The 13,640-nt window shown below is 47.9% G+C and overlaps 1 protein-coding gene across 1 annotated transcript; it reads left to right on the top strand.

Annotated features, from left to right (window-relative positions):
- Positions 1-110: 110 nt before the first annotated feature.
- Positions 111-12,124, top strand: CCNDBP1 (cyclin D1 binding protein 1). The gene is made up of 11 exons (XM_054045462.1): positions 111-407; positions 517-576; positions 2,462-2,541; positions 3,206-3,287; positions 3,760-3,856; positions 4,221-4,294; positions 4,582-4,658; positions 5,932-6,185; positions 6,567-6,627; positions 7,231-7,277; positions 9,885-12,124. Exons 1-11 carry the CDS (start codon positions 311-313, stop codon positions 9,991-9,993), a joined length of 1,038 nt encoding a protein of 345 aa, XP_053901437.1. The 5' UTR covers positions 111-310; the 3' UTR covers positions 9,994-12,124.
- Positions 12,125-13,640: the final 1,516 nt, after the last annotated feature.

Raw genomic sequence — 13,640 nt, 5'->3', positions numbered from 1 at the left:
TCCGGGTGAGAGCGGAAGTCGCTCTGGTGCCACACTGATTGGGGTCCGTGCGAGGCCGGAAGTAACTGGAGAGTCACTGAATGGGGTCCGGGCTCGAGCGCCTTTAGCCGCCGGCCACTTCAGTTCTCGGCCGCTTTTTGCGCCCTCGGGTTCCGTCCCCGTGCAGCCCTTGAACGCGTTGCTGTCACGCTGCGCCGCGCGCCTCTTGGAGCAGCCGGCGAGCGACGGCGGTGTCTTCCTGCGCGGCTCGGGAGCATGCGCGGATCGCTCGAGCGAGCGCAGCCGCAGCCGGGACCGTGTAGCGGAGCGGATGGAGCGGGAGCCGGGGGCTGCGGGGCCGGCGCGGGCGTTGGAGCCGCTGCGGCACCTCCGCGAAGTGCTGCGGACGGCGCTGTCCCGGATCCGAGGTGCGGCGGCGTTCAGGGGTCGCGGGAGGGGAGCCTCTGGGCGGGGCTTGGGAGGGGCGCGGCGCGGCCCCCGGCCCCTGTCTGAGATGCTGCGCTGGTGTCTTTGCAGAAGGGGAGTCGCGGGAGAGCAGCGAGACCTTCGAGCAGCAGCGCTTCTGGGACACGCTAGGTAAATGTTCATTGCGTCAGTCATGGGTAAAAGAACCAGTAGACAAGTTATATCTTTGAAAATCTTTTGCCAAAATGCCTCATGAAGCTTTTAAATGAACAACATAATCAAGGGGTGAGAGGAAAAGTATTGTCATGGATTGAACAATGGCTAAGCGACCGAGAAGAGTAGCAAAGGGTGCCCCAAGGTTCTGTACTAGGAATGGTGGTTGAGATATATATTATGATCTGAAAAAGGGAAGGAGCAGTGTGGTGGCAATTTTGTAGATTAGCCAAGATCAGAGAAGACTCTGAGGGACTTCAGTGGGATCTAACCAAGCTAAATGAATGGCCAACACTGGGTGATTGGTAGTATTATAACAAGAAAAAGTCAGTGTTGACAAGGACAATGTTATGCATGTGGTAAGGAATAATAAATCAGGTTTCAAGTGAACTGTGGTTAGGAAAAAGATGTAGGCCTTGTTTTGGACAGCTCAGTAAAAAGCTCTGTACCGTCTGTATCAGTGGTCAAAAAAGATAAACAAAAAGTTAGGATCCACACAGGATGACCTAGAAAATGAGACTGAACATATTATAAATCAGTGGTGCACCCTGAGCAGTACTGTGTCAGTGCCAGTCACCCCATCTCTAAAGAGGTATAGCAGCAAAGCAATAGAGGGGATTCAAAGATAGGTGGCAAGAATGGCCTGGAGAGATTGCTATATGAAATTAATTAAAGTAATAGGACTGTTTAGTTTTGGAGATAAATAAGAGGGGACGTGATAAACGTATTCCAAACAACGAATGGGTGAATTACTCCTATCCACACTTTCTGAATAAGGGATGCTCAGTAATGAAAGGCAATATATTTAAAACTGAAGAGAGACTTTTTCGTACAGTGCATAACTCTGCCTGTGGAATTCACTCAGGAAAAGCATCTAGTAGGATTTAAAAGAAAATTCAACATTGTTTGAACTATGATTTATGAACATTGATAATACAGGGCACCACCAGACATTAACTAACCATCAATTATTTTATTAAGTCGAAAGGCCAAATGGTATATACACAATTGCTTTAAATATACTTAAAAAGCCTAAATAATAAGTAGTTTGTGACATCCAATACAGCAACACACATCCATAATCTTAGGATCAATTGTACTCAGAGATGGATTAAATCAGAGAATATTCCTCTCACCCTAGTTTTCCTCAGCATGATTGGGTCAGATCTGATAAAGAACCTTCAGATTCATGGCTCTCCTTATACCCTTCAGCTAACTTGCTAGTTTTAGCAAACACCCAGGCTAAAGCAGTTTATCACTGCTGCATTCCTTCCTTGTTTATTTCCCCTCCTTGCTTACCAACAGAACAGTGGGAAGGTTTGCTATTGTTTCTTTTAAGATATTTTTTTCTTTGTCACATTACTGTAGTTTTTTATTGTTTTAGTTACTTTTTGAACAATATATTTTTCCCACTCTACATTCTGGTCTCATAACGTAGTATTTTCACAGTCTTCATTTATTTGCTGAGTTAAGTCATTTTCTTACTTACTAGCAAATATATTATTTTCTTAACCAAAGTTAAGCTAACTTTAATTCTTTAATTTCGTAAGTATCCTTACAAACATTATAGAGTTTCTTACCCCTTCCTGTCAAGCAGCTGGTCCCACTGGAGACAGGAGTCTGGGCTAGATGGACCTTCGTCTGATCAGTTCAACAGTTTGTGTTCTTCTGAATTGCCGCCATCTCTCCTTAAGCTGAGTTTCCTAACTGGGAACTGATGTAGGCTTTATCTAATAGATGGGCAGATGGAGGAAAAGGGGCTGTATGACTGACTGATGCCTGGTATCTCCCCCTTTGCCAGAGACAGTGTCTAATGTCGTGACTCCATTGAATTGTTCCTTAGGTCAGACGTTTAAAGCGACATCCCAGGAAGCTACGAAGTTGAGTCTGGCATTCTCAAGGCCTCCGCTGCCTTCTGCAGAGGTGGGTGCATGGCCCACGTCAAGGAAAATCTCAAGGTTTCTACCACATTGCAGTCCCTTCTTGTGTCTTGATCCCTTGAACTAGGACAAAGTTAGTTTGGGTTAAAAAATAAAACAAATGGTTCTTCTCATTGACGTTTGTGGGATGTAATTGCACCCTTTCACTCTTCTTTAGAATGGCACAACTTCCCAGTCTTGTTGCATAGAGAATTGTCAGAGCTGAGGGAGCAGCTCATTGGCTGTGGAAGGTTTCAACCCAGGTGTTTATGGGAAAAGAGCCACATAGTTCAAGACAATAGTACGTGCTCTCCTCCTCCCACACCCAACTTGACCGTAGCAATTTACCAATATGTGAATGTCTTGGGGTGGGGAGAAGGCTATCTGATGCCTAGAGTATGATGTGGCATTAGACAGCTGAGCACCAAACTGGGCCTTACTCTGTTGTTACGTTTCAAAATAATTTTAAGTATATTGGACTCTGGTCCTTCACTTTCTTCCCCCATTACCCCCAGCTGGCTTTTTGCCTCTCCTCCAATTGGCAGAGTCTTCACTTTCTTACACACTGTTGTTCTCAGCTGATCTGCCTTCAGATGGAGCTGGTGGATTTTAATGGGATTGCACTGTCACTCCTTTCATTCCTGATCCTTTTTGTCCACTGTTTTCAGGACTGTCAGAAACTGAGCGAAGGCGTCCAGAATGCTGTCCTGGCAGCTGCCACAGTGTATTACTGGCTTCCCAAGGGCCAAGGTGAGGCAGTGAGACCAGGTTTGTGCCACTTCTCCTTCCCCTCAGAAAGGAAAGTTGACATTCACAAGGGAGCAAGTTGTGGCAGGCAAAGGCAAAGGGACTCCCATCCTCAGCTCTGTTACAGACGTGCATTATGGCCTTGAGTAGATCAAGCCCCTTTCGCTGTGCCTCAGTTTCTCTATCTGTAAATGGGGCTGATGTAGGGAGCAGTGAATCTTAATTCATGTTTAAGTGTGTTGAGATCCTTGTCCAAAAGTGCTATAGGAAAGTGAGGATGGGAACAGAAGACTCATTCAGGAGGCACAGGTACTTGTCCTGAGGGGGCTTTATACAGAAGGCACATCTGCGTGTATGTGTGAGAGAGAGTAGGAGCAGCTGCCTGTTTGACCTTGTCTGTGTTGGGAGGAGGGGAGGGGCTGGCTTTCACTGTGATAGTGTGAGGCTGCATCATTCCTTGCTCAATCTCATCTAGGTACCACTCTGCGGAAGATGGTGCGAGATGCCACTGCCGAGGTAGTGGAAGGAATGATCCAGCTCACAGACGTGATTCTCCGTACTCCACGGCAGAGGTAATACTGATCCAGCAGTGCCCCCATTAAATACTGCTAGCTTAAATAGATGGGGAAAGAAAATGAAAGCCCCATGCATATCCTCTCAATCCAAAACAGTAACCAACTGGGAGCGTGCCCCCCTGCACAGAGGGTTGAATGTAGCTCTGTATGTGACAGGGAGGGGGGGCCTGGGAGAATTAGGGCTCTTGTGAAGGAGGTGGGGGGAATATTTGTGTTGCTGGGCAACTCATGCAATTTGGAGTAGGTTGTCCTCAGCACAGATTCTTGGAGTGCCATATTTCCTGTCTCTCGTTAAGTACAGGGTATCCCCTTGTCAATGTTTATAGGTCCCAGCACCCTGAGGGACTCTCTTCTTTTTCAGTTTGTCTCAGGAGCAGCTTATATCAACTGGTAGCATATGGGAGGCATGTGAGCAGATTTCCCATCTGCCACAAGGTGAGTGACATGGATCCAAGGAATGGGCTTCAGAAATCAACAGTCCCTGAACCTACTAAAGGGGAACATTGCAGCTGGTATTTTGGAGCCTAGCTCCTGCAGCAGAAATGATGCCATTCCTAGAGCCCATTACATGCTCAGAAGCCAGGTGGGGTCACCTGCATGGTGACCTGCAGTTCTGTGGAGGTGACTGATCCAGTGACCCAGAGGAGTGTGGTGGATGCTAGGGAACTGGTAATATCCGTACAATCCCCTTTCATCCTTCTCTCTTTGACTATTCTGTGCAGATAACCAGGCAGCAGTCCTGTCAGCCATGGCCGCCTATCTGGGTGTGGTCAGGGATGCGGTGGAGGAAATGGAGCAGGTGAGGAAGTCCCTTTATTTTTGCTGGGGACAGAGCCCACTGTTGGAGGGCTTCCTGCAGTGATGCTGTAGTGAAACCGAGATGTGGTGTTCTATTGTGATGAACTGGGAATTCTGAAATATTTTTTGACTGATATGCATGGCAATGACTGACTTGATTATTGATTTGTTACCCAGTGTGACAAAGGGTTAAAATGCTCCTGAAGCAAAGCAGATGTGTGTATCACCTAACCGTCTGGGGTGGTATGACTGGGTCTAAAGACTGGCTGAAACAGACCCATATCAATGGAGGGTCTGGAAGGACAATGGGAACCCCCAGGGCTGAACAGTTGACGCCTATCCATAGGAAACTCCACCGGGGAACATATAAACTCAGCATGGTTTGCAGGAGGAAGACAAGTGACAGGAGTCTAGGATAAGAGCTGGCTTGAGAGGGACACAAAGAGAGAGAAAAAGGAAACCAAGATGGTTCCTAGAGAGGGCTTTGTCCAGTGTGGACTATGTCTTCACTTTTGCTTCTCTGTGTAATCTAAGGACTTCCTGATGCTGTGTTTCAATTGACTAAAAGCTGTACTCTGTTTTGAAAAGGCTGCTTGGTGTAACTGCAAATACTTGCGTAGTTCATGGATCTCTGAAGACGGTAAAAAGTTTTTGGACAGGAGTCTGTTGCAGTTAACTTCCTGGGCAGAGCTCACATTGTGAAACTGGAATGTTGGAGCCCAGAGGCTCGTCTCAGGAGTGTTGAGGCTGTGTGGCCTACCCCTGTGGACAGGAAGGACCCCCTGAGGGTCTGGCATGCTGAAGGGATACCTTCAAGGGACTGTTTAAAAGCTGGGGTGTAGCACATATCCTGTAAATCCATGACATTTATCCAGGTTGTCATGGCTCCTATATCTTGATTTTTACACAAACCAGAGTCATGCAAACCAGTGTTCACACCTCAGCCTAATTCCACTACTTGATATGTGGCTTCTGTGAAGCCAGTGCCTTGTTTTGTCTTTGCATGGCTTAGTTTGCTGGTGTAGGGTTGGAGCAGGGACTACCTGCTAGGCTGTTGCTGATTAGTGGCCAGGTGTGTCTGAGGAGTTGATTTTTTTTTTTTAAGCCAATTCCCGAAGGAGAAAAGGTCTCAGGTGTCTGACTCCAGTCCTGAAGACATTGCAGGGAAACCCTGAAAACTACTTAAGCGGACTCTATGTAGTACTCACCCCTTCCCTCAGGGGCACTATGGGGACAGATTGTGGGCTCTTGCTTTCCAATATATGTGTCCTCAGGCTCAGGGGGAAGATCGGGACCCCTACAGTGACATCATGGAGGATGAGGAGTTGGGCTCTCGGGGCAATAGGGACACCTACTGGTCTGAGGCTGACCGGAAGCTACTTGGTCCCTGCATGGGGCTGATGAAGGCCTCCAAAGCCTGCCTGAAGAAGCTCTTGGGTGCAGTGAAGGTTCACGGCAAAGCAGACACCCCAGAACAGGTGGCTCAGCTAGATGATCTTGCAGACATCACCAATGAGATCAGCCCGAGGTGAGTCAGTCTCTTTCCCCTCTCAGTGCTATCTGTGCTAGGGGAGTCCTTGTTGGCCGGCTAGGTCAGGGAACTGCATTATGCAAGGGTTTCCTTCTGCACTCATGAGGGCAGTGGGGCCCTGGAATAGTCTGTAGGAGAGTTGCTCTGACTGGGCCAGGGATAGTTGTGATGGGGGATGGGTGGCCACTGAGGATTGGGACGGAAATGAGACCGTATTTGCTAGATACAGCTGATGTTGGTTTCCTGCTGAGCTGTGCAGAGCCTGACTCACTCCCACAGTTAATGTGTTTGGTGGCAGGGATAGCCTTTGCCCATCCACTGGCTGGGCTGGCTGCTAGGCCCCCTTTCTCATACCGAAACTTCTGTCTTCTGCCCTAGTGTTGATGAGCTGGCACTGAGTATGTATCCACCCATGAACCAGCTGGCTGTGCGACTCAATGTAAGTACCTACCACTCCCCAGCTCACGAGCAAAGGGCATCAGCCTGACTCCTGCAGGGAACAGAGGAAATAAAAGTGGGAGCTAGTGTCTCTGAGGGCAGTTGGTAATCGTCCCCTGGCCCAGTGGCAAGTTGTTGGGTATGAAGACTGCCTGTTTTCTGTTGGGTCACACCCACTTGGCTTCCTGAGTAAGCTTGTCCGTGCTGTTCTCTTCCTTCTTTCACAGAGTCTTGAGCCCACCAGGAAGGAGAGAATACATGGAGAGGGTACATGGTCTGTGCTGACACTGCCATCCTGTCATAGCTGTGTGACCCATAGAGGTGTCTGGATGCTACTGCCCAAGGAAGCAGAGACCCAAAGCTGCCTCTGTTGTGGGGAGTAGCTCCTCCTCCATGGCAGCACTAGGCTGGGGGTAGTTCCCCACAACAGCTTTAGGTGGTCACCTCCCATGCTGGGTATAGAGGTGTCTCTTCCTACTCCCCGTCTATGCTAGGATGCCTCCTATGATAGAGGATTCCTGCATGTGTCCTCGACTCCCCACAGCAGTGCTGGGACCGTGCTTGCCACATTGGCTCAATTGTTTTCCCTTTTGCTTCCTTTTAGGCTGCCAAACTGGCCTCTGTATTAAAGAAAGTTCTAGAAATTACAAAGTGAGTATGGCATGTGGCCCTTCCTGAGCTCAGAGTGTTTCTGGAGGGGGAGGGGGCGAGAGGGAGTTCTAGTTGCCCTCTTTCTGCATGTTGTTAGAGAAGCTGTGCCAGGGGTGACTCAGCCTGGGCTCCTCAGAAGGCTTATGGAGAGCAAATGTGTACCCTTGGGAATTACCCTGACTGCACCAAAGGGAGCGATGGGAGAGATGATATGGGGGTTTCTTAGAGTCGAAGACCAGAAGGGGCCATTGTGATAATCTAATCTGACGTCCTGTGTAACACTGGCCAGAGATCTGCCCCACAATAATTCCTTTTGAACTAGACCACATCCTTAAAACAAAAATGGACAACGATGGAAAATCCACCACAACCCTGGATAAATTGTTCCATTGGTTAATTATCCCCACTGTTAACAATTTACACCATATTTCCACTCTGAATTTGTCTAGCTTCAACATCCAACCATTGGCTCATGTTGTACCTTTACTAGACTGAAGAGCCCATTATTAAATATTTGCTCCTCATGTAGGTACTGATCAAGTCACCCTTTTACCTTCTTTTTGGTAAGCTAAACAGACCCAAGGAGCTCAGTCGGTACGAGGCATGTGTTCTAATCCTTTAATCATTCTCTTGGCTTTTCTCTGAACCTTGTCCAATTTCTCAACATCCTTCTTGAATTGTGGATATGAAGTGTGGCAGAGACCCCTCCCTGTAGGGCAGGGGACGGCAACCTTTCAGAAGTGGTGTGCCGAGTCTTCATTTATTCACTCTAATTTAAGGTTTCCTGTGCCAGTAATACATTTTAACCTTTTTAGAAGGTCTCTTTCTATAAGTCTATAATATATAACTAAGCTATTGTTGTCAAGTATCAGGGGGTAGCCGTGTTAGTCTGTATCTACAAAAACAACAAAGAGTCTGGTGGCACCTTAAAGACTAACAGATTTATTTGGGCATAAGCTTTCGTGAGTAAAAACCTCACTTCTTCGGATGCATAAGCTATTGTTGTATGTAAAGTAAAGAAGGTTTTTTAAATGTTTAAGAAGCTTCATTTAAAATTAAATTAAAATGCAGAGCCCCAAACCGATGGCCAGGACCTGGGCAGGGTGAGTGCCACTGAAAATCAGCTCGCATGCCACAGGTTGCCTACCCTTGCTGTAGGGGGTGGGAATGCAGGGCACTGGATGGGCAGGCGGGTACAGAGATTGCTGGAAATTAGTGAGGAGTGGACACGGTGAGGGTAGAGATGACAGATTGTCTCCCCCTACTCTCTCCCGCCGCCACACACACACAGACCAACATGCAGCAAAGAATCATAGAACTGGAAGGGACCTCGAGAGGTCATCTAGTCCAGTCCCTGCACTCTCATGACAGGACTAAGTATTGTCTAGACCATCCCTGGTGGTGTTTGTCTAACCTGCTCTTAAAAATCTCCAATGATGGAGATTCCACAACCTCCCTAGTCAATTTATTCTAGTGCTTAACCACCCTGATAGTTAGGAAGTTTTTCCTAATGTCCAACCTAAACCTGCCAGAATGGTGAGGCAAAGGGTGGGTGTGTATGTGTTATCCCACAAACTTATACAGGATCGTTTTAGGGGTCAAGGCAAAGATGCCACATTTATTATTAATCTGTAACTATTAGCAAATACCTCAATGCTTATACACATACACTCACACATACACACACCAAAATGTTCTGCAGCTGCTGGATAGTTACCGGTCCTGATTGTAGTTTGAGTTCGCAGCTTGGGATCGTAGCTCGTGACAGCTAACTGGCCAGGAAAGCTGAGCACGAGGAGGAGCCGTGTCTCTGTCGGGCGCGCACCGATGCTCCTTGATGTTGATAGCAGAACGTTACCCAAAATCTCTCATCTCACCCTTCCTTTTTTATAGGAGTTTAGTTTGGATTCAAAGTCCCTAGGTCTCGCTGTGTCACGCCGCCTCTGGGTTTGGTGCTTGATCACCCGTCAATTGCAGGCGTGACTGTCAGCCTGGGACCTGGCTTTGATCTTCCTTCTGTTGTTTCTTTTTAGGGTGGATGCTTCTTGCTTGAGTTAGGGCTGTTGTCTAGTTCTTCAGCCATTGGTATTTGAACTTTATCTCATCAGGACGGGCTAGTGCTGGAGGTTGATTCTATCACCCATACATACCTCATTCACACACCTCAACTAGACTAATAAAATTACAGCAGGGTTTGCAAAAATGAAGGTTGCAGCAAGCCCTTACAAAATGGAGTAAGCGTTTTAAAATGGGGTTTGAATTACAATATGGCACAGAAGTTACAATGTAGGCAAAATGGCAAGTGTAATGAAATGGTGAACAGAAGTTACAATGGTACAGTGGGTAACTAAAAACAATTTCATTCACATTGGTTCTACATATGTAGGGTGTTGTCGAGAGACCACTCCCTACTGGGTGTAGGCCGAAGGTACAGATAACTCCCTCCCTGACAAGGGCACTCTGAGGCTGCAGAGACTTTTCCTTTATAACCCTGTGGTAGTCTAGTTCTTCATGACATGGTCCTGTGGTACCTGGCACTCTGTAGTCTGGAGGTGCCTAGATATACAGTACCTCAAAGTCATTCTAATGCCTCTCCCTTTTCTGCAGGTCAAGCCATGTGTGTCCCCCATCAGAGGAAGGCTGGGTTCAGTTTCTCACTGGTGCAGTAGATCACAACATGGACAAAATTAAGGACTTCACACAGAGTGAACTTTAGTGCTTCTGCGGCCGGGGACTCTAACAGCTGCCTTTCTGGTGCGTCTGGTCATTCCCTGAACACAGGGAGAGCAATGGGGTTGGCATTTGAAGGAAGAGCTTTTTCAACCTGGAAGAACTTTGCAAATGCAAAGTGTGACTTGCTGGTCTTCTCTGGCAATTGCCAACACTGCCACCCTTGATTTGTTTCCTGGGACAATGAGAAGCTGCATCTTGATGTTGTGAATGTGTCTTGCCCCCTTGGACTTGGCTCTAGGGCTGCCCTACAGGGCAGAAAGGGCAATAAAATGTCAGGTTCACATGGTGGCTTTGTTCTATGGAGGGGGAAGGGTTTTTCTACCTTCATGAGGCTGGTCTGGATCCGTGAAGGGTACATTTTCTCCTGCCAGCCTGATAATGTATGGAGTGATGCCCTCACTTCCCTCTGAATCATGGGAAAGGAACAGAGGAATTTGCTCCCTTCCAGTGAGGATACAGTGGGAACTGTTATCTGCTAGTTCAACAACTCCCTGGCCCTGTGGGCACTAGAGTGCAGTTTTAGGGAGATGCAGCATCTTCCCCTTAAAATCCCAGGCTGATGCTCTTTTTTTCTCCTTGATTCTCCTTGATAGCTGAGGCACCCTGATGCCATGGGGATGGGCATAGTATAAAGGTACAGTGAGAAATCAGTGCCTAGCTGGGATGGTTTTGCCTGGACTCAGGGGATGTTGGGCTAGATGGGCATTAGGCTGAGAACGTAATAAGACAATATTTAACATGGCTTAAATGTGCCTTGAATTAGAGTGAATGTTGCTGACTCCTGTGTAGCTCCACCATCCAGCATAAACTCCCCTCCCTGGAGAGAACCCACGTTGGGGCTGGGGTTCAGGATAGTAGCACCTGCTATACGCTGGGATCTAGCAGCCACAGTGTTGATGCTTCTGTAGCCCTTCATATTCTGGCTACAGTCAAGATGCACGGTGAGTCTTCTGGGCCCTGTCTGGATGGGGTGAGAGGAGATGGGTAAACGCAGCATCCTGCCAGGCTGTACAGAGCCCAATCTGCTATGTAGGAGGAGACAGTCTAGGCAGTGCAGTTATTTGCTTTGTTCATAGTTCTCAGGGGCTGGAGATGCATTTGACACCCACCAATATGGAGAAAGAAGAAAGGGCCAGAGTTCTGATACCAGAGCATTGGGGAAGGACTGGGGGCTGTAAGGGAGGGGAAGCTAAGGCAAAGGGAGTGAAAACTCTCAAAGGATGTACCTGTCCCCCACTCCTTGCGATTCCCCCATTCATGTTTGGGGATTATCTGCAAAGCCAGCGATAGACATTTAGTAAAAACCTTCTGGAAAAAGGGCAAGAGGAGGATGGCTGCACCTCGTGGTCTAGGAGGGCCCTATAGTTTTCTGAACTGCCTGGGGCAGTCTCTTCCAAGACCAAATCAGCCCAATAAAGACATGGACACTTATAAAGAGCTCAGCCATGTTTTGCTTTCTTCCTCTGTATCCCTCTCCTTGGGTTGAACTCGGGATGAAACTGGTTACAAGGGCCCCTGAAGAGCTGGAAAATCTGGCAGCTGGGCCAAGGGAACTGCCATCAGCAGAGCTAAGACCGCTGTGTCTCGTACAGGTGGGTATGTACTTATACTACACCCCAAGGAATGTAGCACTGTGCCAGACAAATTAATACCCAACCGTGGGGGGGAGAGCCTCTTGCACTCCTAGGGATGGGAGCTTTCTGCAAACCAAGGAAGTAGGCTTGTCTCTTACACCAGCAGAGAAGCAGGGGGGATTTGCTATACTGCTGGGCATTGCTAACACCCACACAGCTGCCTCAGAGAGATGGCTTGAAATGTCCCAGTCAGCATTACTTACAAGCCTTGGCTGAATAAATAGTTTAACGCCGTTGTCCAAGCAGCTGGAACTTGCTCCCTGACCCATGCTGAAAATTCCTCAGGGAGAACACGCACAGCTTAATGCAGTAAACATCTCCTCCATGTTTTGTTGACGTTTCATCTCCATGCCCCTGGTGATGCTTTAGTGTTACCCTTATGTGGTGGTTCTTTGACTGCTCTATCAGTGGGGCTGAAGCTTTTCCCAAATGCCATGTACTCAGTTTGTCTTTCAGTATTAAACATTTGTTGCAATTTTTCTTCTTTGGCTTGTCTCTTTCCTGTGATATTAGTGGAATCCAAGACATCAATTCTTAGTTTAAAAAAAAAAAAAAAAAAAACAGGTGATGGACTTCCAGGTATAGTGGTTTCTGACTGGTCTTTCCTGCCCCACTTTGCCAGTAATGCCAGCCTTGTAGCCTGTTCACCCTTGGGGGCTATAAAGCAATAATAAATGCAGTCTGTCTTCAGTGCATTAGTCTCTAGCTCTGGGTTGTGCCTATTGCAGAATAAGTTGCTCTGCTCATGGAGAGTCACTTTGCCCTTAGCCATTCCTCCTGTCTCTACAAATGAGCCCTGTCTATGACTGCCATCACACACTCCACCAGAGGCTCAGCCAGGGGGCTAGGAAGCTGGTCTGTGGTATGGTTCGCTGGTAATGCACTGCACTCTTTGGGAGCGGCGAAGAGCAGTAAATGATCTGGAGTTAAGAAAGAATAAGTGAGAAGCTTCTAGGGGTGGAGGAGGTTAGAACAGGCTGTCTGGGAGCCACTGATGGTTGTCTGTCTTCCTAGGTGAGACTTGATCTCTCACTTCTACCAATCTGCATCCCCTGTTTGTGAGCTCCTATAGTATCCCTTGTGCTCCAGACTCGAGTGCAGGGTTTATGATGTGCTTTAGGGATCTCCGAAGTCCATTGATTCTAAGGCTTGTGGTTATACGGTCCAAAAAGTGAGCTGGGGCAGTTTGGGGACGGCGGGGCAGGAGGGGTTGTACATGGCAATGCAGCCTAGCCGGCTCTCTCCCAACCCACACCCAAAGGTCCCTTAGTTTAGTTCCATGGTGGAAAAGATCACCTCTGAGCCACTCAGACCAACAAACTGGTTCTGCTTGTGGCCATGTAGGTCATTGTGTTCTTGTTGCTGCAGTAACAAAGTGACTGACCCAGTCCTTTTACCTCAGTAGTGAGCTGGGCTTTGCAAATGCTGATCTCCTCCTGTCCAAAGTACGTACTGGGGGAGGCTTCATCCTTCAGCATGCTATCCGCCTCAGCAGATGACTTTCTCCCAGTGCCCTCTTGGACTGTGCATCAGGCACCCAGGCTGGAACGAGTTGTGTCTAGTCTCAGCCTGGGTGATTCTGCTGGGATTGTAGTGCTCAAGACTACCCAGGCCCCATCATTTTAATAGCTACATGGTCCCAGCTAGGCTTTGAATTTGCATCCCAGTAATATGAATAGGGTCCCCATGTGGACCCCCACTAAGTAAATCAAGTTGGTGACACTTGGTTATTCGGTCAACTCTTCACACATTTGGGAACTAAACATACTTCTCTCCAAGTGAAGGGTAGGGTTTGGAAGTGGTTTTCTGTCCCTGGAGCGTCTGTGCCTGTTGGGTCAGACTGCATTGTGGTTGCATGTGGTACAGTCCTTAACTTGGTTATCTTTGAGAAGGAAATGAAGCTTTTCCTTCCAGAGCTGGGTAATGGCCATGCAACTGTACTGCAGGGAAAGGGACCTCAGCAGCAGATGCACAGCCTTCTTACCAATGGTCCTGT

The sequence above is a fragment of the Malaclemys terrapin genome, chromosome 12 (genome assembly GCF_027887155.1).
Source record: "Malaclemys terrapin pileata isolate rMalTer1 chromosome 12, rMalTer1.hap1, whole genome shotgun sequence".
NCBI lineage: Eukaryota > Metazoa > Chordata > Testudines > Emydidae > Malaclemys > Malaclemys terrapin.
Note: the sequence above shows the minus strand (reverse complement) of the source record. Positions and strands in the feature narration are given on the sequence as shown.

Coding starts and splice junctions, on each gene's coding strand:
- CCNDBP1 (XM_054045462.1), top strand. CDS start 311: ATGGAGCGGGAGCCGGGGGCTGCGGGGCCGGCGCGGGCGTTGGAGCCG. Junction 3,288..3,759: donor CTGGCTTCCCAAGGGCCAAG/GTGAGGCAGTGA, acceptor AATCTCATCTAG/GTACCACTCTGCGGAAGATG. Junction 6,628..7,230: donor AGCTGGCTGTGCGACTCAAT/GTAAGTACCTAC, acceptor GCTTCCTTTTAG/GCTGCCAAACTGGCCTCTGT.